This window comes from Bombus flavifrons, chromosome 7 (genome assembly GCF_040668555.2).
Source record: "Bombus flavifrons isolate JBK064 chromosome 7, iyBomFlav1_principal, whole genome shotgun sequence".
Classification (NCBI taxonomy): Eukaryota; Metazoa; Arthropoda; class Insecta; order Hymenoptera; family Apidae; genus Bombus; species Bombus flavifrons.
In genome coordinates, this window is record NC_138448.1 from 541712 (window position 1) to 566232 (window position 24521).

A 24521-nucleotide genomic window follows, 5' to 3' on the forward strand; every position below is an offset into this window, starting at 1 on the left:
AAGTTTCATTTTCTTACACATGCATATTTGCTTAACATTTTTAGGATATTTCCTATTCTTAATAAAATCTTAGTATTTAATGTTGACTATATATTTCAAATTGCACGTATGCCTTAATATAATTGTTAATATATCGGTAGTTACATATAGCTTCTTTATCGTGCCAAGCATTAAATTAAATTGCATTACGACGTAAATCATTTATAATTTTGTTTAATTATGAAGTAAATATAACAACTGTTTTAAGACTCCTCAGCAGGTGTGTTTCAGTATCGAAAATTTCATTATTTATACACTGTTGGTTGGATATATATATACAGAGCTTAAAATTAATGAAGTTCGTTATAAAATTTGTGATGATTTATCATTCACATTTGGTTATGTTAGGCTTTTTTCTGATCTTTCATGTATTATAAATATAATTTTATTACAAGAGAAGAAGAAATTTTCGGTAAATGTTATGCAATTTTATGCTTTGATTGTTCGAGTGGCAATATTAGTTATTCGGATGATGATAGTTCCACAGAATACAGTTCTGATTCAGATGATATGAATATTGATAAATAATAATGAATATGATCGACAAGAAGACAAAAAAATCAGAAAACCATAGTAATCGATCCTGATGTTGAAAATGGAAATGACATTCACGGCGTTGGACAATACTCCTTTGTTTTTATAGAAGAGTAGATTGAAAACCATATTTTATGAAAATTAGGATACACTACCTCGGCCACAGGCGCAAAACTTTGCACAAATTCTACAGCCCACAATGTGATAAAGCAAACTAAAAAAAGAAACAGAATCTAAATTCACGAATAAACTGCTTATAAAAACCAAACATAATATAAAATAACAAACAACACTAATGAAATTACTAACACATACTACCAAAAAAAAGAATATTCCATTAAAAAATTTAAAATTCCCATGAAAGATCGAAGAAAGCTTCTATTTATTCCCTACTGTGTATCCACACAGATCAAACTGTGTAAAATTAAATCGATGAACGATTTCCCCTGGTTGCCTGCATAATTTCGTTCTCGCCGCTGAATTTCCAACCCCTTGCATCCCTATTCCCTCGCCCCCTTCGTTCTGTCGCTGTTTTAAGCCCGACCTGAGCGCGGTTGATGTCATCGATCGCTATCGAGTGAAACGGCAATGCAGTTGATTGCAGAAACAAGGCTGGTTTTGGGTCGCGAAATTCGCGGGAATTTTGTGCTTTTATCGGAAAGCCGTCGTTTTAATCAGCGCCACCCCCGCACTGTCGAAAATTGCTGACGAAGCGAACGCGAGAGCTTCGTTCCCGTGATATCCGGGAAATTGGCGTGTACCAACCCTTCCATGATCCCCTCTCACGTTCCTCCACCCCTCAACCCGGTACAGGCCTTTTCAATTTCGTTCATAAATCCGTAATGGAAGAGCCATTACAAGCTCTGCCCATTCGAAATGAAGCGTGCCGCGTAACAATGCACAGCGATAAAGCCTTTCTCTTCGGTCAACGTGTACGGTGAAAAACTGTGAACTTTTGCCTGTTGCCTTTCTCTCTCTCTCTCTCTCTCTCTCTCTCTGTTCTCTTCTATCCTTTTATATGTAGCAAGGGAACACCATTTTTGCGGAATCGGCTGCTGCATTGGTTCAGATTGAATTGTCGCTGCCTTTTATTGATTGATTTAGTTATTTGGTTGAGTTTTTGTTGTTATTTGTATTATAGTGAGATTTGGAGGGTCCAGTTGATTTGATAAGAATGATGCAGGCAGATGTTTTGAATTACAAGCGAATAACGAAGGTATTCAAAGGTAGGTTACTTTTCTTGCTAATTCTTCGTATTCTTTTGGTTTTTCCGTTTTTGGTTTTTTCGTTTTCTTTGGTTTAACGACTTTTTCAAACAGTAGGCCCCAATCTTAAAAAATCTTTTAAATATTACGTCACACTATAACCGTGGAATGGCGAACTTACTATGGCACCTATGAAAATTTTGCTAGCAGGTCAACGATTTACAGGTGATAGTAATCTGTACGCTTATAAAATATTTCAAATTTTATTTCTCTAACACATATGTCAAGTTATGAGCTGAATTTCATTTTTATGAAATATTACGTTCATAGAATGAAAGTCTTTATAAACTTAATGTTGTAACTATCGATGGACGACTAAAGAATAAAAATTTATACCAGAGGAATTAATCTCACTGCATTATTTTAGTCGTTCTCGACTCAGTCGTATTTTTCTAATATTAAAAAAATATTTCAAGATTCAACAACACATGAAAAAAATAATATTTATATGTGTGACTTCTCACTTCAATTTATATCAAACTTTTTTTCAAGTATTAAAAATTTTTTTTGCAGCTTTTGTTTATATATTTTACGAAAAATCATTTAAATTAAAAGAGCAATAATCTACAAACCGTTGTAAACTTACGACATTTCTACGGAAACTTTCAAATTGGTTATCTTGGCTACTCTGGCAGTTCTAAAAACTAATTCTACTTTTAGTTTGTAATTATTACTTGAAATAAAAATTCGAAATCCGCTCTATATTTATAATGCTTCGAATTGCAAGAAATGTATATTTAAATCCTACATTACAGAAATAAAACTTTTATAATATAATTAGTTAAACTTACACGTAAACATTTTCCACTTTAAACATTTGCCACTATAAGCCTAAACACCACTTATTTCTCTTTATTCATCAGATAGTTGAGTACTTTCACTCACTCACGTCACATTCATGAATACACATAATCGCAAATTCAATTACGCATACACAGAAAACTACATACAATACGTCACATAAAAATCGACCACGCCGCTCTTATACATATGTAAAATGTATAGGTACTGCTCCTATTTTGCACGCGGTGCGATTTCTTTGAAAGGAATGCAGACGAGCGAATTTTCGAATTTAATAGAAAAAAGGGGGAAAACGTACGGGAGAAAAAAAAGGTACAGATAGAGAGATAAAGACAGATAGAGAGGGAAAAATTATTATCGTGAAATCGGGCGCGCACTGCATGCGAAAAATCCATTTCATTCCGCGGGACCGTTCTTTACCGACGAATCTGCAGTAGAAAATCAATTCGGTTAATTGAGAGGGTGGCTGTTCTCGTGTTATTTTTTTCTCTTCTACCTCGTTTTTTTCTGTTTTATTTTCCACCTTCCCTTTCTCTATTTTTTCCACCCTCCTTTTTTTTTCAATTTTCGCTTGTTCTCTGTCTGTTACGGTACAATCGCTCTGTCACGGTACAATCGCTCTGTCCCTGTCCGCGGCCAGCCCCTCATCGCGCAAATACACGCGAGGAATGCAGGATTGGCCCGGGTAACGGGCTGGACATGTTTATCGACATTCTGAAATGCCGTTCGCCCGTTTTTGGATGTATCGTCAGTTATTGGGAGGGCAGAGAGAGAGAGAGAGAGAGAGAGAGAGAGAGAGAGAGAGAAAGAGAGAGAGAGAGAGTTGCGTTTACACCGCAACAATCAATTATACTATAATGCTCGATGCAGGATTATTTTGGGGGATATAGATAATGCGGCCTGATTCTCCGAAGAATGTGTTTCCTGGAAAAATTCGTATACGGCGACTAATCTATTAAGTCTATTGAAACCAAAATACGTAAAAAGGGTGAAACGAATTAATTGTTTTAATGCTTTCAGTTTGATGCGATCTAACTCTTAACTAGTATCATTGAGTCATCGGAGACTACAACAGGTTGGATTGAATTCGCATAATTATGTAGAATACGATACACTTCACTCATTTCAGTAACTTTGAGATATGTTGTCAAGATCACCATCTTGAACAACTTTTGCATATACATACATATAATATCGCTCGGCTATAATTTTCGTGATATTAAAAAAAAAAACATGAGTGAAAAGATCGGAATTACGCGATCTTCTGGTATAGACTTCTTGGAAAAAAATCTTTATTTTTATTGAAAATGGATTGAATGAAAATATTTGTTTTAATAATTGTTTAATATAATAACGATGTTGATAAATATAGAATTTTTTAGAATTGTTTAAAAGTTTATAACAGTAAAAAGTTAAGGTTGAACATATGTTTGACTATCAAGGGTTAACTTGTATTCTATGTGTTAGACATACAGACACAGAATACAGAATATAGCTAAAATGATCTATTCTAAAATGAAGTTCAATACAATGATTTAATCTCCAAACTATCGTACATATGTCACCTACAAATGTATGATACCACTTAGATACATTTTAGATGCATTGCTAACCGTACAGTGTAAACGTGAATAAAAATCAGACGAGTGTACGATAGCAAACAGGGCTTGGAGGCCTTTGTCCTTACTTTAATCATTATTTTATCAGTTTTGATGTGGAAAGTCAACTTACCAAAATTCGAAGATACATTTTTTTAATGAATATTAATAATTCAAAGCATTGTAGTAAAAAGGTGTAATTAAAGAAATGTACAGCTTTCCCTTGGAAGCAACACAATTACTTATTTCGAGGCAAATATATGAGACAGATATATTATTTGGTTTGACTTTTTTCTCGAACGGAACAAGAAAGAACACGGAGAACGAGCGAGAGACTCCAGATAGCGACAAATCATAAAAGAGCGTATAACACGTCAGGATCGCTAATACTAAAGTGATACAGCATCACACATATTTTATTCGTCTTCTACTAAATGATGCAAATTTATAGCTTTTCGCTTGTACGGACCTCTTACTCATTCCCGGCTCTCTCACTCTGTCGGCGAGTTCAAGTATGGAAGAAAGAATAGCGAGTTACTTATTTCCAGACATAAATTTGTGTATCTTATAACATTAGTAAATATCATTAAATGAATAAGATGCAAGTTATAGGTTATATAGAATTCGTTTTTAAGATTTATCATTTTTTGTCAAATACGATGATCAGATTAATTTGTAATTTGTACAATTTACTCATAAGATTTCACTTGTCTTATTATCAAATATGTTATTAACGCAATGTATGTTCTTCCTCTGTTTAATCATGAAACGACATTAAGTATGAATAATGAATATAAAGCATACAAATTATATAAATTTTGTAGATAAAGTATGAAAAATTAGTAAAATGTTTACATTTGTATTAAAACTTCCCCATTTAAATCTTCGTATTAGGTAATAATTTTGTTCTGCATAGATTGTGTCTAGAACACATTATCTCTAAATACTGAACACACATTATGTATTTAGTTCAATGTATACTAAAACGAGCTCATGTAACGAAAAAGATTCTAAAATTAATTAATTCATTCTAATATAACTCTTTGTATTTGCTTCATCTTTAAATTCATTTTATCTTTAACAATAAACGAACATTTTAAAGCTATTCATTGGCAATTTCTATATAATCCTCTAAAAAAAATCCTACGAACTCTTCAATTGTCCTAGGATATCATACCACGAACTTGGAGAATTTTAGCGTTCCACGGAAGTTAACGGTGTCGTTTCCAGTGGTTCAGAGAACTTTGATAAGAGAACGTTGGCGAATTTTGGAAAAAATACGGCGACGGTACGGTTCGCCGCGAATGGTCTTTAATGGCCGCTCGACCGTGTAGAAAATTAAATAAGGTGTGACCACAGGAAACGTAAACACTGTGCCTAAAAATTCTTTTCTCGCGGAATAAATCGGCCTCCGGTTGGATAGCATAAGCAGGGTCACCGGCTGGTGTTTCACACCCCACGTGAAACGCGGAAACCAGAAAATTACGTCACACACTGGCCTGTCCTGCCACCGGGTGCTTCTCTGAATAATGCTCGCGGTATGCGGCCACTGCAGTACCAGATGCAGTCGCTCTGTAATTCCGACAAAGCTTCAAGCGTTTCGATGTGCACACCAGGCGTTTTTTGAAATTTTTTGACAACTTGTAACTCTGATCCCCATTTTTTGCGGTTTATTAATTAACGTAGTCAGATTTGTTTATAGTTTCACAAAAAGGTTTATGATTTTTATTTGTTTTCACCTTTCCATAAATAAAATCCGTAGTATTTTGGGAATAGATCTTTTGTATTAGGTTAATGCGTATGATATACTATTTAGCGTTTCCATTTTTTAAGATATATTGAAATATTAAGAATTTCTCGCGTTTTGCACTTTTTTCATATACTAGAAAACACCTTCTGTAACGATTCTCTTTTAAATCTCCTCTGTAACCATATTTCCAAAAACTATTTACAGCTACTAAATTGAAGACAAACTGTTTCTTCATTATGAAAGCGAAACCGATTCTAATCATCACAACCGATAATAAATCATGCAATTCTGAGCTGAAATTAACTATTGTTTGTTCATTTCTTCTCTTGCATTATTTATAATCCTTTTTTATTGTTTTATTTTCTTTATAACAATATTTCTATTAATTTCTTATGATAATTTATTCCCTATAATTGTCTTCATTATGAAAACGATCATTCATTATCCAAACAAATTCCTTTCAGTTGAAATTAACTGCTTTTTTCCACCGTTTCGTGACAGATACATCGAAGCCGGAAATAAACTCATGCTTCAGCAACGCGTGCCTCTATACGTTAGTGCTGATTAACTGCGTAAAACACGGTCGAATTGCTTAATTTACACGTTCGTTTTGTCTTCTTTTTATATTTGTGCATTCACTATTGACTGTTCCCTGTACGAACAATCCTGTGTTGCATGGTTCTCTCTCTCTCTCTCTCTCTTTCTCTCTTTCTCTCTGTCTCTCTGTTTTCCTCCGGTTTATATCGACGGTCCTCATCGCCGAATGAAAGCGGCAAACGCAGCGTTCTGTGATTTATTAACAGCCGCGCAATTGTTCCCAAATCGCTTTAATAATTCAGCTGTTGATTAAACGGGCCTGGGTTCATTTTTACGCGTGATTTATTCCGCTACAAACCTGCCTGTACGCCGTTCTTGATCGAACGAATTCTCTATTGACAATTAATTCTGAAGCAACCCGAATCGTTTGCGGGTGCAAATGAAAAAGAAAAATTTGTGTAAGAGGTGGAAGAAGGAGAGAGAAAGAAAGAGAGAGAGGAGAGGGAGAAGAGAGAGAGAGAGAGAGAGAGAGGAAGAAGAGAGAAAAGAGAGAAAGAAAGAGAGAGAGAGTGAGAGAGAGAGAGCGAGAGAGAGAGTGAGAGAGAGAGAGCGAGAGAGAGAGTGAGAGAGAGAGGGGGGGGGAGAGTGAAAGAGAAAGAGAAATGAATGAGCTGACGCGAAAAATTGAAAATATCGAATGTCGTATGCGTGGATGTGCTGTTTTCGAAAACTAGATATTAGGGTCATATAATTGTATACGAAAATGACAGAAGAAAAATGTAATAAATGCATTTTTATAAATTTTTCTTTTATAAATTTTTTTTATCTATTTAAAAGAGAGTACTTGCTTAACACATTGTTGACCGGAGGATTTATGCAGAATAGCCTGTGATCGGTTATTTTTTATGCAATTTTAATTTCTGTATGATATTTTCAATTCAATCTTCAATGAAAGTAAAAGAACCAGTCCAGCACCGTAAGTGCCATTTTCACTTTCAGTATCAGAATCGATTACGGAGGTTTTGTATCTTTTTAGTAGTCTAATATTCATATCGTAGTGAATCAGAACTATATATTTTCTGAATGATTATTATCTTCCGAATCACTAGTATTGTCATTCGGATAATCAAAGTATCTGCATAAAATTCACCGAAAACTTCTTCACCAAAAAACTCGCGATGCGCCATTTTTGAAAATTAAATGATAACATAATTATGTTTATAACATTATAATTTTATATAAGTATTATAATATTATAATTTGTGTACATAAAAGGGTAGGAGAAAACCTAATATGATAGAAGATGAATGATAAACACTTCATGAATTTAACATTATAACAACTTCGTACGGTGGTTTTAACTGCATATTTTTCTCTAGATACGTCGGAATATGTTTCCGCACAACAACATTCAGGTAACGCAATGCATATTGATATGTCTCCGGCCAACAATATATTAATGCATATAACATAGTTGAAAAGGAGAATAATGTTTCGAATTAATAAAACATTTCTTAAATAATTGATAAATTCACGAAATTTTGTAAAATCTAAGGATATTTTTAATATTAGCAGGATTAATTACTATAGTACGAAAACCGAATAAGAAATGTTTCCTTTGCGTTAAATATCATTACATTTTAAATGTTCACATAAAATTTCTTTCCTATAAAATTAAAATATGATCTATATGTTATAAATCATGTTCTGTTTCGTGTAGGTAGTCTTCGTCTCCGTTTTTGCTCAGAAATATTTAAATGCTTCTTTAATTTTTATGAACTACCTTATAGGTATTTTCATTATCTTAATTGTTTGTTTGCTGAATGGTATTATAGTGTTATGTAACTATTATAAAACATTATAATGCGAAAGATTGATTTTTGTATGTAAATTATAGAAATGTCATGCATTGGAGCAATAATTGATCCATTACTTAGAATATACTCCATGTCTCAATGTGTTACGAAACATCCTAAATCTAAGGTTAAAAATTGTTATTATTTTTTAATAAATAAATTTTTTACAAATTATATATATCTATATAATTCTTATAAATTATTACTTTCTGCTTCCTTGTTTTTCTTTATAAATCTGGTATAGTAAAAAGAGTAATGACTACGTAATTAAATTACTAAAAGATATTCTTTTTATTAATGTTTTCTTTTAAAAATGGGTGTATTGTATATTTTTATCCTAAGACTGACTTTCCCTCACATGCCCTGCGACACACATGGATTTAGATTATATAATATTTCTTAAATATTTTTGTTTTGATTTCACATTAATTATGTACTATTGTTAATGTAAAAGCTGCACTATACCTTTCGAAAAAACATACAACAGGAAGATTGATAAAATTGGTTCAACAATTTTTGTCACTTGCATTGTTTGCTCGAAAAAAATTGTCAAAATAATTTTACTATTCACCTTATTTTGCAGTGTTTCTTCCCTTAAACACATCCATAAATCGATGTTTAATTCGAACATCTTATTCATAAATATTGCAATAGATAATTTTAATTTACAATAGTCTTCTAAAAATTTATCATATATCAAATATTATTTTTCTGTTGTTCATATTTAATTTTCACATATTCGAATGCTTATGAGTGGTAGTGTGTATAAAGCTAAATAAAATTGTGTTTCAAATGTTTCATTGCCAGATAATATAAATAATAATTTTTAATAATTCTTCTTAAACAAATAAAAATGATACTTTTTATTATTAATTTCTCTGAACAAACAAAGATAATCATTTTTAGTACTATATTTTCTCGTTTCAAAAATGATACTACAGTTTAATAGTAATACGAATATTCATTTTTAAACAATCAGAAATAATAAATTTTGTTATTACTGCTTAAGCAAAATGATAATGTTTTACCTTTGTAAAGCGTATATAAGTGTCGATAAAAGTGTTTGACATTGTTGTAACGCGTTTATTAGGTATAGATATATATAAATGAAAAAATGAACGAAAAATAAAAATAAAAGTGTAAGAAAAACACATGGTACAAGAGGTATTCAGATACTCACCACTTTGAGTTTCGCTTGGATCTCGCGAAGTTTTCGCCTAGCAAGCACTTGTATGTGCGAAGAGACCTGCTTTCGCGTTCTCGTCTTGCCTGTCCTCAGTTTGATGTAACGAGCAATCAGCTCGTTTCGACCTGAAAAACACCAAAAATAAGCGATTAGAAAACTGCATTTGTTCTTCATTTCTGACTCATTTCAAATTTATAGAAAATGTGAATTAAAGTAATAATTAAATTATTAGAGTTAATCATCCTAACTCTCAGGTAGTATCGTTGGATCATACAGTTATAGATGACATACAGTGGCTGTAAAAAGTATCGACACATCATTCGGCACTGGTATTTGTTATAGCATTTATATTTTAATCAACTGCGTTTATGTATAGATACATATATTAAATTTCTTATGATGTAATAGTACTTTCATATGATTATAAAAATTTGATACTATGAAAATGTTCGAAGTCGAACCTCGATAAGTCAAACCTCTATAAGAAGATTACAATTTTTTCCATTTTCTTCCACTTCGCTATGAACAATTCTAATAGTTGAAATAAAACTTACTTTAATTCGAATTATATGCTATCTGCATTATTTTACCTCTATAACTCGAGTTTAGAATAGCCAGATTTTTACAATTTTAAATTCATCTTTATAAGTTGAACTTCTGTCGCTCCTGTTTCTGCAATTTGATATTGTATCCTTGTCTTCCAACTGTTAGAATTGTCTCAACATAACATAAGGCGGAAAACATAAGACGACACAAGCCGTATGCCTATTTCTTTGCTTTTTGGCTACGTGCATATCCATGGAAGTTAATCGTTTTTCGTCAATAGAACATATAATTGCTGTCATCTTCCACGTCTTTTACTTTTGAATTTATGTACAATGAATAAAATGAGTTCTAACAGGAATCTTAAAATTCTAACGCTTTCTGAAAAGGTGAATGTAATTGTGCCTTCATATAAAGCTTCTGCATGTCGAAGTTTCGTTCGTCAAACCTCCTTTACTCCAAAATTTCGATAAGTCGGAATTTCTACAACTTTAAGATTTTAGTTCTTCCTTTGAGGTTCGAATTACCGAGATTCGACTGTACTTTGTTTAGTCAGTGTTTCTGTAATCATAGTTTGGGGATTTAATTATTTCAGTTGAGCGTACAATACAAATAAAACCCTCATAGGCAAGCCATTGATCATTTATGTTCAATCCTAATCCTTTTATCATCATAAACTTGTATACAATTCCAAAAATTTCTACAATATTTCTCAATGTCATTATCATAATACATTATGTAACCATTAAGAGAAATATTTCCATTCACTTTCAATAAAAATAAAAATTCATGGTTAAAATTTCATTCGTTTCATTTCATCGATCAACACTAATCAACATGATGAGTTGAAATGAAATATTCTAAAATTAGTACTAAAACTATCAACAATTTACATACGCATGCCTATTACTACCGAACCGGTCAAATGATCATGGCTAAATACCAGTATTTTAATTTTTTTAAAAGTTATGTTTTTTGAATTGAACGTAAGTAATAGTCGGATTTAGCACATTCAATAAGAAGACAAAAATAATATTTAGATGACAAATTAAAATTTTATTATTTTTTCCATTTTAATTATAAATAAAAACTAGAAATTAATGATCAGTAAGTAAAATAACATTTACATAATTTTAGAGACGGAAGAATAAATAATATTCGTGCAGCTTCTTTTACTTTTTTACTGTTTAATAGTTTCACTATCTTAATTGTTTTTGTTTTTATTTAGCAATAAAGTGCATAATTCATTGTCCAGCATTTGTCCAGTGTATATTTTTCACAAATATATTTCTTACATCTACAACAAATCTTCGTGGCCTTATTATCGTTTAACATTTTATTTTAACATTTTAAGAAAGAAATTGTACATGAATCTATCGATGTTCCTCTATACATCTTGCTTTTTTCCTTCTTGCTAAGATACTCGCTATTTATAATACAATATGAAAATTTCAATCGGTCAAATGACCGATCGCGATAGACGTGAGTATGTAAATACATATATGTACTTATGCATGTACCTATGTAATATGTTTTTTTAGAAGAAATTAAAGAAACATAGATATTGACAAATTGAATATATGCATCTTATAGGAAACGTTGCGAGAAGTAAAGTGAGAAAAAGTGACAACACTGAATTTATAGAATTTTTAATCCGGGATTTAAAATCGGTCATTAGTCTTAAGTAACTTAACTCAAATCCAATCCATACTCAGATTCAATCATATCAGTTAAGGATTAATCTCATATCCAATTAATATGATAAACATAGAAACAGTTTTCAAAAAACTACGCTCTTAATTAAAGAAAATTCAATAGAAATATTACCCCATTTGCTTTATAAACTCAAATCAATTAGCCTGGAAAAGAGGAAACTTTCAAATACATCGAAATCAACTCCGCGCCGTTTCATGAATTCCACTAGTCGGCAAAGATTGCACCTTCAGTTTTCCTCAGCAACCAGTTCTTTCCGAAAGCTCGTCGTCTTTCTGCATTGAACCTTGCTAAAAGTTAAAGTCTTTTATCATTTGAGTCGTTCGGAAGCCACAACTCCATCATTTGAGAAAAGAAATGATATTACACACGCAGTTTTTAAAATTTAAAATTTTTGAAATTTATCATTACTTGTGTTATCTTTTGTGATAAATAAATTTATAAATATTATAGAAATTATATATAGCAAGTCATTTGCTCCTTCAGAGTTGAATATTAATCATATATTTACATAATGAAACTGGGAAAGTAATAACAATAAATGGAGTTAATTAATTTGACTTCTGAGACAGTTTTATTTAATGCGAACTACGTTTCTTGTTTGGATTGTACATTTATTGAAGAAATACATGAGCAAATTTTTCATCGTCATAACAGAGTACAAACTCGAATGATCAGTGTATAAATAACTAAGAAATTAAAAAACTATAAATTTTCAGTTACGTCATTACTGCGACAAATGAAAAATATATATGAGCAAGTTAATGTTTAGTATTAATTCTATAGATATAATTCTATAGAAATAAGATTATTCATTATTTGACGCGATACCAAGGAAAAGGAGCGTCGTGTAGAAATCTACAAAGAAAATAAGAAACGATGAAACGAAAATATTGTTTCATAGCAAAATCGGGGAAACTGTTGGACGCATGTGAACTCAAATTAATTCGAGTGTAAGCTGCACCCAGTTTTTGAGGGCCGATGAGAACGCGGAGGGTCTTTCGCTCAACAATGAGCGGACGTTCTATTTGCGCGTTTAAACGACTTTTTCTCTTTTTGTGTTGAATCGTGCCAGTGTTGATCGCTTTTTCCTCTCTCCCCCTTTTCGTTTTCCTTTTGTTCGATTTTTTTCTCTGTTTTTCATAATGGAAATCGGTCGATTGAATCGAGTGGCGCTCTTTTGCGTCCGTGTCCCCGAAATAATACAGTGATGTTATCACGGTTTATTGAGCCGTGTGAAATCGTAAAAAAAATTCGATTGCTACCGCGCGCTTCCATGTATTTACGGTTAAATATTTCACGTCGCCCCCCGTGCGTCGTTTGTTCCATGATTTCGATTAGTCCGAGATTCGAGAGACAAGAATCGTTATTTCAATATTGGAAAAGTTGTGAAACGAGTGCCTCGTTTTTTATATTACTGTGTTCGTCATCCTTCGATTTTGAGTTGATGATTATCAATAATAATTGGGATTAACAATTATTACTGTTAGGATTAACAGTTATAAAAGGGATCATGCGATTTAAAAGTGCACTTTAGAATTTATAAATTACTTATAGTTATTTTAAACCTATTCATTTTAGATCCAATCTAAACGTGTCCTTTTATTTTTAACAAATTTCTTAAGTATCTAATTTCTTCAATCTCCTTATTACTTATCATTAGACTGCGGGTTTTTATGCATTTATGAGAAATTTAAAGACAAAGAAGTATACAGAATGCACGTAATATATAGAAATATATTAGATATTTACAGTACAGTATCTTCTACAATGTTTAATAAACGAAACTCTATCTAATATCTCTATCTAGTTATAAGTACCAGTTTGTAAATTATGTTTATAAAAATACTAATTTGCACAAATATCCGTAGTCTACTTATCGCTATATACAAGAATCGTTATTGTAATATGTATGATCTTTTGTCCTACGCGTAGCATACGCGTAGTATAGTATATGCGTACAGAATCAACATGGCATTCTGAATACACAGTTTCAGATAGTTTTCGTGTTTTTGTAACGAAAGCAATAAAACTTGTGAAACGCTACAAACTTAGATTTGGAATAAGGCTAGAAAAAAGTTATAAACAAATTCTACTTAGTTAACTCATTTGTAATATAGGCGCAACAATGATTTTGCTATGAGCGCTTGTAAACTGCAAATAACATCAAATTAGTAATATCAAAGTGGGGAGCACGAGGCGGCTACGGGTTTTCAGGGCGTAGGACCACGCCCTGGGAAACCCCGATGAATCTGATATTCTCCTATAGCCGGACGGTGACTGGTCGGCGCCTTTGGCCCCCGACAGTTTGCCGATCCGGTGCGGAGAACCTCGGAGAAGTTGGTGGGCCGGTATCCGCCAAGACCACTCACCTCACCTTCTTGTGGGGCTCCCCGTCACCCTGCACCGGCCTTGACCGGGGCAGGGTGCGAAAGAGTGAGTGGCACCAGGATGGAAACCCTTGTTGACGACCTCGGCAATTTTGTATAACAATGGATAGGAAAACGAATCTAAAAATCGTTTACGGTGCAGGGGAGGGATACCCCAGTATCGGCGCAGCCGCGGGTTGTAAAGCGGGCCCCGCTGCGTCGTCATCGAGCAACCGTGGCCGTCCGGGGGTGAGCCGCCAGGCCCCTGGACACGCTCATGCATCTGGCAAAGGGAACTCGCGAACTGGGGAGTCTCGGAGAGGGTTGGAGGAACCCGACGTTTTGACTATCGGCCCGGGACCTTCGCGGGCTGGGATGCGGCGGCGTCGCGGGGGCGGCGGGGGTTGAGATCCGACGACGAAATGTCGTCATGCTCTTCCTATTCGACCGTCGCGGGCACACTCGGCAAGCGGTCGTACCGCAGGATTGCCGAGTCTACAGAAAACACCGCCTCCGCCGCCAACAGCCGCGGCGGAGGCGCGGGACGTCGCACACGGCGGGGGGACGCGCCCGCGGGGGATCCGGTCTCCGCGCTACTTCCGGCTCCCGGGAAAAGGAAGAAGAGGGGCGTGAGGCGCGGGACGGATACCGACACCGATACCGACGCCGAGGCTGCCACCGTGGCCGCCGCCGCCTCTACCATCCGCGGCGGTGCCAACGGCGGCGACGACATGCGGAGGAACGAAGTGAGGACTGGACCGGTCGACAAACAAACGACCGTGAAAGAAGCGGAACCGACCCACGATCAGGAAGAGGAGGACGTCGCATACCTGCGAAGGAGGGTGCGTTTTCTGGAGGGAGAGGTCAGTCGTCTCCAAGAAACGGTGGAACGGCTGACCAAGGATCGCGCGGAGAGGACAGCCAAAGTTGGTAACAACGACGGCAAAGGACAAGAGGTGAGGATCACCTCTACGAGGAGGACAAAAGAAAATGCTCCCCGGGCCCCAGCGGGAATGGCCATGGGTCCCCCTCCCCACCTCCCCCACACCCCTGGTCAGCGTCGCGCCGTCTCCGCTGTCCCGACGGGTGGGGGAGTAATACATGTGATGCACGTAAAACGCTTACCGAGGGAACGGATAGATTCGGTGGTTCAGGACCTCGAGACCCACTAGAAGATTTCAAGATCCTGTTTCTCCGCAAGTTGGAGGAATGTAGGCAAAAAATAATGCCAGGGGTGGCAATTCCCCCTGCTACGGATGCTGGAGTCGCCACAGGAATTGTACAAGCACGATTGCGGTCGGCGAGAGACACTCGCGGTCGACCATGGAGTCGTCGGCCGACGAGGCAGGATTCACCACTGTGATGGGAGGAAGAAGAGGAAGAGCGAGGCGGAAGAACAGGAAGCCCACAGTGCAATCTCTTAAAACGGTCCATGCGCCGACCGAGGACGCAAGAACCAAGGGAAGGGTATCGTCGTCTCTTCCGTCGTCGACATTGCGAATAGGGGCCTTGGCGCCCTGGACGGCGACCGGAAGCGGCGGAACGAGGGCAAGGACTTTCGCGGAGGCGGCCGCTCGGCCACCGGTACGCCCCCGCACGGGAAGGGAATCCATGCGAGCAGCGGGCAGCGGCAAGGTACTCGGAGCTACCGGGGCAGGAAAGAAACGCAACGCTAGCGGGCTGGACGCGCACAGCGAGAAAGTGCCGGGCCTTCCCCGACCCCCACGGTGTGCCGCGGTGTCGCTCACCGTGAGGGACGGCTCGGGCTTCACGTACAGGGATGCGATGTCAGTGGTGAAGAGAGAAGTCAAGCTCTCCGAACTCGACATCACGGAGTTGAGACCGAGGAGGGCGATCACGGGGGCACTGCTGTTCGAAATTCCAGGCCAGGACGCTGGAAGTAAAGCATCACGACTGGCCGAGCGGATGGCGGCCACGCTGAAGGATTTGCCCTCCAAGGTAACCGTCCCGCGATGGACGGCCGAACTAAGAGTGACCGGACTGGAGGACTCGGTCACCGCGGAGAAGGTGGCAGCCGCCGTTGCTGAGGCCGGGGGCTGCCACGCCGACGAGGTCAACGTGGGGGTTATACGTTCCGCCCCTCGGGGCCTCGGGTCGGTATGGCTACGCTGCCCACTGACAGCGGCCAGGAGAATCAGCAGAGGAAGAGATGCCGGACCAGGAGGTAGGATCAACATAGGTTGGTCAGCGGCGAGGATTTCCCCCCTCCCTGCGCACCGACTCCAATGCTTCAGGTGCATGGAGTCGGGTCACGTGCGCCGGGACTGCACATCGACGGCCGACCGGTCGGAGCGCTGCTACCGGTGCGGGGCGGAAGGACATCGCGCCAGGGACTGCTCGGCGCGAGTACCCACGTGTCCGGTGTGCGCGGACCTGGGACTGCCCGCGTCGCACCGTATGGGATCACCGGCATGCAAATCGCCTGCCCGTAAGAGGAGGGCCGCACAGGAAGCAAGGACCGTTCCAGGCGACGGTCGGGATGCGGTGATGAGGAAAGAAACAATACCGCCATCAACTGACCCCACGAAGGACGGAAGAGAGGATGGAGAAGTCGGACACAACGACTGCGAGGGGAACGGCCCGGAGGAGGCTATGGAGACGGAGCCTTCCCCGACGTGAGCGGAAGAAGAGGAGGAGGACAACAGCTCCTGCAGTGCAATCTTAACCGCTCCCGCCGAGCTCAGGACTTAATGTTTCAGAGCCTGACGGAGCGGCGGATTGCTCTGGTGGCAGTGGCCGAGCCGTACTGCATTCCCGACGCGTCACGAGGCGCTGGAGATCTGACCGGCTCGGTCGCCATATTCTGGACTGGGATTGCGGGAAGCTCTTCCTGCTCGGTAATTGAGCGGGGACGGGGCTTCGTGGCCGTGAAATGGGGCGACCTGGCCGTGATAGCCGTCTACGTGTCGCCCAACATCAGCCGGGCAGAATACGCCTCCTTTCTCGACGCACTCGCGGCTTGCACGAGACGTTTGGGCGCCTGCCCGTCATTGGTCCTCGGGGACTTCAACGCCCACTCAACGGCGTGGGGCTCCCGCCGGACCAACAGAAGGGGGCGCGACGTACAGGATTGGGCGGCCGCACTCTACCTCCGGCTTATGAACCGGGGGTCGTCCAGCACGTGCGTGGCGTGGCGGGGCGAGTCCATAGTGGACCTCACATGGGCAAACCCCGCCGCATCCCGCCGCGTTTCCGGTTGGGAGGTGTCCCCGGAGGAGACCCTCTCGGACCACCTCAACATCTTGATGGAGGTGGCGGTTGGCGGCGGCCGCTATAGCCGTGGCTTGGTTGGAAGAATCCCCGACCGACGAGGACGCGGAAGCGGGAGCGACCCGGCTGAGACGCGACATGCACGCGATCTGTGATTCGTGTATGCCACGGTCTGGAACGCCGCGCCGCGCCGGCGCTGTGTACTGGTGGTCCGAGGAGATCGCTCGTCTCCGCGAGGCGTGTATCCATGCTCGGCGCCAGTACATCAGATCCCGCCGTAGACGGCGGGAGGATGAAGGCACGGTGGCTCGTCTGTACGAGGCCTACCGCGAAGCGCGAAGGCCCCTGCAACGAGCCATCAAGGAGGCGAAGAGGCGGGCCTGGGACGAGCTTCTGGCCAGCCTCGACTCTGATCCCTGGGGGCGCCCTTATAAGATGGTATTGAACAAACTTCGTCCATGGGCGCCTCCCTTAACGGAGAGCATGGACCCTCGGTTCCTGGAGGAGGTCGTCGGCACCCTGTTTCCGGGAGCAGCAAACGAGGGAGTTGGCAACTTTACCGAAGAGGAGGAGCAGGAGTCTCAACCGCTGGAAGAAGAACTACGGATCGGAGCGCGGAAAGCTCCGGGTCCTGATGGAGTCCCGGCCCGCCTGTGGAAGGACGTCGCCGGGGTCTTGGCCCCGAGACTAATGCGTCTGTTCGACGGATGCCTGTCTCGAGGTGAATTCCCCACTTCGTGGAAGGAGGGGCTGATGGTTCTGCTGCCGAAGCCGGGGCGCTCTCCGGACTCGCCTTTCGCCTTCCGGCCGGTGTGCCTTTTGGACGAGGCGGGCAAGCTGCTGGAGAGAGTGGTAGCTGCCCGCCTGGAGTCGCATTTGTCCCGGAGCGTGCCCGGGTTACACGATGGCCAGTTCGGTTTCCGGAGGGGGCGGTCTACGACCGACGCTGTCGCCCGTGTCCGCTCCCTTGTCGAGGGGGCCGAGCGGCGTGGTTACGTGGCGTTGGCCGTGTCGCTGGACGTGGTCAACGCCTTCAACAGCATCCCGTGGGACAGAATATGCCGGGCCCTCGAATTTCATCGGGTACCCGCGTATCTGTGGGATGTGGTCCGGGCGTTCCTCCGGGACCGGAGTATCGTCTACACCGTCCGGGGCGGAGGGGTGACCGGGAGGGCTGTACACCGCGGGGTCCCGCAAGGTTCGGTGTTGGGCCCGTTACTGTGGAACATCGCGTACGCCGCGGTGCTTCGGACGCCGATGCCTCCGAACTCGGCACTGGCGTGCTACGCCGACGACACGTTGGTGCTGGTCTGGGGCACGGCATGGGGTAGAACCGTCCGCCTGGCGGAGCTGGCGGTGGCCTGCGTGATCGCCGAAATCAAGCGATTGGGACTGAGGGTGTCCCCTGAGAAGTCCGAGGCAATGTGGTTTTGCCGCAAGGCCGATCACGGGACGCTTCCAGCGGGTTACCGCCTGAGATTGGAAGGGACTGAGATCGGGGTCGGAACCAGCATGAAGTATCTGGCCTGACCCTCGACAGCCACTGGACCTTCGGCACTCACTTCGAGCGCCTGACGCCGTCTGTTGAGGCGACGGCAAACGCCTTAGGACGTCTGCTGCCTCGGCTGGGCGGGCCCGACGTCGAAGTGCGCCGGCTGTACGCCGGCGTGGTGCGATCGAGGCTCCTCTACGGGGCTCCGGTCTGGGCGGAGGACCTGATGACCAATCGTCGCAGTCTCCTAGTGGTCAGGAGGCTGCACAGGACGGTGGCCATCAGGGTAGTGAGGGGCTTCCGCACCATTTCGGCGGCGGCAGCGGCGGTGCTCGCCGGGTTTCCCCCGTTCGAATTGCAGGCCCTGAGGTGCCGTGAGATTTATCTCCACACTCGGGGTCTGTCGGACGGGGCGGGCCCGGCGGGCGCCGACGTCAGGGTTCGGGCTCGGCAAGCTTTGCTCGACAGATGGGGCGCCAGCCTCTACACGAGAGCGGGTGCGCCGGGGATAAGGGTCCTCGGGGCCGTCCTTCCAAACTGGGACGTTTGGTTGGACGGCGGTGGGCCTCCCTTGACCTACAGGGTGACGCAGGTGCTCACCGGACACGGTTGCTACGGTGAGTATCTGCACCGAATCGGGAAGGAGGCGACCGCGCGCTGCCACCACTGCGATGCGAGCCTGGATTCGGCGCAGCACACGCTGGAATACTGTCCGGCGTGGGCGCGGCCGCGCCACGACCTCATCGTGGAAATCGGTTGGGATCTTTCGCCGCCGGCGATCCTCGAGGCATTGTTGATAAGCGAGAGAAGGAGGAGGGCCGTGACCTCCTTTTGTGAACAAGTCATGCTTCGAAAAGAGGCTGCGGAGAGGGTGAGGGTGCGGTACTCTCACCCTGAGAGGACTGACCGGCGAGGGCGCGGCAGAGGTCGTGGACGCGCTTCGGTGAGACGCACCAGGTCCGCCGCGTCCCCCGGTGGGGTGCAAACTTAGGCGCTGGCAGCTCAGCGCCCCGGGGCCGCAGAGCAGCCCGGTAGGGGAACCGGACTGCCTGGCACGGCGGCCCCGGCGACGAGGCGCGGTGTGACGTGGCCGCACATCGCTCCATTAGGTGACGTATTGAGCGCGGGGGGGGGCGGTGTATCGCTTACACCGGTTCCCGAGCCCCTCTTGATCGCAGCCGGGACGGTCATCGTGGAGGTTTTAGTCGGTTGGAGTCCGGCGCTACCACGTCGCTTTTCCCCAGTAGCGACCTGGTGTCCGTGCGGATTTCCTCCACGTTAATAAAAAAAAAAAAGTAATATTAAAGTAAACTCATAATATTAATGATATAACTTAGAACTTGTAAAAGATTGTAAGACAATACTGTACTGTAAGACTACTTGCAAGTTCCAAGTTGTAGGTTATATACTACTTTTTCAAAATTGTACAATTTTGCATCAAATAGGAGAAAACTAAAACAGTTAGAGAATTTGTAATTTGTAAAGCTTACTGATTAAAAAAAATTTCATCTCTTACACATATTACCAAACTTATTACTATGTGATGCAAAAGAATTTTATTTTTTAACCAAAACCTCTTTGGTTGTCGGTAACCATTATCTATGGCAGATTTTTTTGGTTAGTAGATAATGGTTATTCGTAACCAGACACTTAAAAATTCATGTTTTTTGATAATCTAATATTTTTAAAAGTCTTTAGAAAATTTATTGAATTTGAAGAAAGATTAACTTTCTTTCAAGTACTTTTTACACAACACTTTTGAAAATAATATATTTTTGTCAGAACCAATACAAATGTTCTCTCTCGCTCTCTCTCTCTCTCTCTCTCTCTCTCTGTATATATATATATATATATATATATATATATATATATATATATATATATATATGTCGGGTTTACATTGGAATTAGGATTAGGGGCGTGAAACGAATCGTCGTTTGGTTTACGCATTGTCTATAAGCAATAGAGAAGACATTGACTAGTGCAGATACGATTATTATAGAATTGGACAAGTAACCGTGGTAATTAGATACTCGAGAAACTAATGATAATGATCCTAGGTTCAATAACGAATCCGCGGTCGACGGGGTGATGGATGAACGTGCCCACAAAATCTAAGTCGGACTCTTTGTTAAAACGGGGAATATCCACCGAGCGTACAGACGCTAAGTAAGTCGCTAATACGATCTCGCGAGAGAATGACTTTTCGTCGCGATGATGCTGCAGAGGAAAACTATGATGGGGTGTGTCTAAGGACACGAGATCATCGGATTCGTCGAGGATAGTCTTCGTTCAGAAAGTAAGGGAAATTAACGTTGCTGCTAATTGGTCAATCTCCATATCGGTGGTTAGAAAAGATGCTAGCCGCCCTCGAGGGAAAGTTGCTAGTGGGAGACGCCGTTCGTTGAAAGAAATAGATCTCCCCTATCTTCCCGTAGTTGGGACAAAGACTGTTTGTCTGTTTGAAGGACTTTAGGTAACTAGATCTTAGTGTTTATAACGGCCTTCGGGCTAGCTGATCACGTACTGTGGAGACGCATCGACATCTGGCAATCATCTTACTCGAAGAATAGGGACTGCGTGTGGCGAGCCACGGGACAGAGACCGTTGGTATGTTTACTGTCGCGTGTCGCCAGAGATATTTCTTTTAAGGAGAGCTATAGAATTACTTCATACCTTTGTTAGGCAAAGCGTTCATCCCGTGACCGCGGCTACGTTCGGCGACTGGCTATCGCCTCGAGCCCAAGCTCATTATCACAAATCTTGAACAAATACAATCGGATCGAAAGACGACAATTGTTTAATTACGCCTATGATAGAATCTACATTACGGTGTTAAGGGATTTTCCCGGGGTTCCAAAGGGAAGGCTCCGATGTCCTTTCATCTCCGACATATATATATATATATATGTATATATTTATATATATATTTCTTTATTTCAACGTTGCTTCAGTATCTTATTCTACATATATCTTAATCTATACATATCTAGGATCAATATTGATAAATCGTGCGCAAAACGATTTAAAGCCTATCTTATTGAATTAGTCTCGACATTACGATATATCAGAGAATCTCAACGAATGGCAAACGAGGAATTCTTTGGAGCAAGTTCTTTGGTGTGTGTAGCAACGATCGAAATAAAGTTTTAAAAATATTATTTTATTATAATTTTAGAAAACGAAATTCTATTCTGTAAGAGCGATGCATAGACGTAAATGAAGAATAGACTACCAAAATAATAATATTTATATAGTGAAAAGTGCCTAGTACAGAATTACTAATACTCATATTAGCAAGATTCAATTTTAAACTTTCTTTTGACCACAGCTGTTTATCGAAACGAAGTGACGTGATTCTGGTTACTGCATGGTAAACGTTATTTCAATTACGACGCGTTTGATGTCGTCTGGCGCCGGTTTTATGGGCACGGCCGTAAAGTCTTAACGGCTGTGAAATCTAAGCAACGATAAGGTGCCACATAGAATGCCATTTACTCGATTCAATCGACTGGAAATCAATTCATCGTTCACCCCCGCCACCCTCCGTTTCTATTCTCTCTCGTTTGTTTTTGTTCCTACCTCTTAGATTACGTTTCATGATCGAATATCGCTTGTCATTTCCCGCTGGATTGTCCCATTGAGATTGCATCGATCGAGGCCATTTTTCAATCGGCCAACCGATTCATTTCCAACGTTTTCGATGCGCGAGAAAGTTTACGGATGTTCTTTAGTCGATGTATAGATACGAATGTTCGATGGAACAGGTGGATTTATTTTTTAGAAGAGTTTTTGATTCTTTGGATAGATTTACGGTGAATATTATGGCTGGACTGAGATATATTTCTAGGATATTTGGTACTTTTAACCTGCTAATCGTGGAAGATGAATTGTCTTTTTATATATACACAATTCCATTTTTGTTACAAATAAAATATATCATATTTGTATTCCTAAAGATTAAAACTGCCATAATTAGAATTGTTTTGTGAATGTTTGGTTAGGAATTGGGTTTCTTTAATTGAAATTTATGTTGTGGGGGAAGCTGGTGACAAATAATAAGCAAAAATTTAAAATTAGACAACAATTTAGTTTTTTCAAGAATTTCTATGTCTCTTTGAGTGGGATTATCGTGAATTATTATGAGCGAATTGAGATATCGTATTTTTAGATAAAGTGCAACATTTTATTGGAACTTTGGAAGAGAAACTTTCTCGAGAAATATTCAACGAAATTAAAGTGAATTATAAATGAATTGAGATGTTGTATTTTTAGGAAAACCGAAATTTTTTCATTGATTTTTGTGTCTTTCGGATACGAATTTGTATTATAAAAGATATTTAAAAGTTCGGTTTTCTACAGAAATACGAAAGGAACACTAAAATACCAAAGATATCGAAAGTAAAGTAGTAGAATATATTCTATACAGTCTCTTGTCCTTAAATTTCTCACAAATGCACAAAAATACTCGAGTCAAAAAATACTTCCACACTCCATGATTATTCCTCATACTTGACTTGGCTCAAGTCGTTCGTTCTTCCATTTCATTGGCCGATATCTTACGGACAACTCGAACATCCTCGAAGACGTCTCGAATAGAGTGATGGTGGTTGTTGGCAAAGGAGAGGAAGCGGACATCGGAAGAGAGATGGCGAGAGGGTGGCATGGCAAAGGGGAAAACAGGCGGGGGAAGGTTACGGAGAACTCTGAAGCATCGGAAGGAAAATATTCGAGATTCCAGGCGAACCGCGTGATGACTCAATTTCGCAAAGACCGTTAAATGGCCCGCTATGAACCACGCGCTGCTACTGGTCGCGTTCCTCCTCTGTTTTTGAAGGCCGAACATTCTTCGAACGGGGGTTGCTCGCATCGAATTGGATCCGCATGGAAAACCATGTTACAAAGGAGCTACTTCGAGTTTATTTGTCTTTTCTCGGGTTTGGTGTATTGAAACGATCATTTTCTTGAGATCTTCGTTTAGATTTGACCAATTTTTCAGCGAATAGCTTGTCGAGAATATTTAGAAAGTTCTATTCCTCGAAGTTAATTCTTTGTTTAATATTTACACATACTAATATTTTAACTGTCGCAATAATCATAAATATCTAGTTTCTTCTGTCTGGAAATGTCCTATCCTTGAATAGAATAGCGATTTAAGTGTCAATGAATGTATTTTTTTGGAAGGCCGTACCTCTTCGCTGTCTTTTTGCTGAGAAACAACATATAATTTATGTGACCCACATAGTTAAAGTTTGCATTAAAGTTCATGTGAATCATACGCTGATTCATACTTTCCCTGGCTATTGCAATTTGCAGTGTCTGAGAATCAATTGTTCATACTCGCGGCTATTGTTGTGCTTCTCATGGCAGATAACGTGTTAAAGTGCGTTTAGGTGGGTTTAAATTAAGCAAGCGAATGCTCGTTCTTTCTCCACTTTAGTAAAATAAAAGTGCAAACGAATATTCTTTTGCCGTTTGATGATTATTCACTGCATCGTAGATCGAACATCCAAATACTCTATATAAGAATGCATTTATAATTATAATTTCTTCATCAGATATCGTTATCACGAGACCGAGTAAAAATTGGCCTGAGGACAAGTATAT

The 24521-nt window shown here is 40.8% G+C and overlaps 1 protein-coding gene across 11 annotated transcripts in view; it reads right to left on the bottom strand.

The window, feature by feature from the left end:
* scalloped (TEA domain transcription factor 1 homolog scalloped) overlaps positions 1 to 24521 on the bottom strand; it is a 339978-nt gene that overhangs the window by 18654 nt on the left and 296803 nt on the right. For all 11 annotated transcript variants that reach the window (XM_069117578.1, XM_069117582.1, XM_069117576.1 and 8 more), the window contains one exon: positions 9561 to 9691. In XM_069117578.1, the coding sequence (XP_068973679.1) occupies positions 9561 to 9691 (131 nt within the window). The remainder of the gene's footprint in view (positions 1 to 9560; positions 9692 to 24521) is intronic.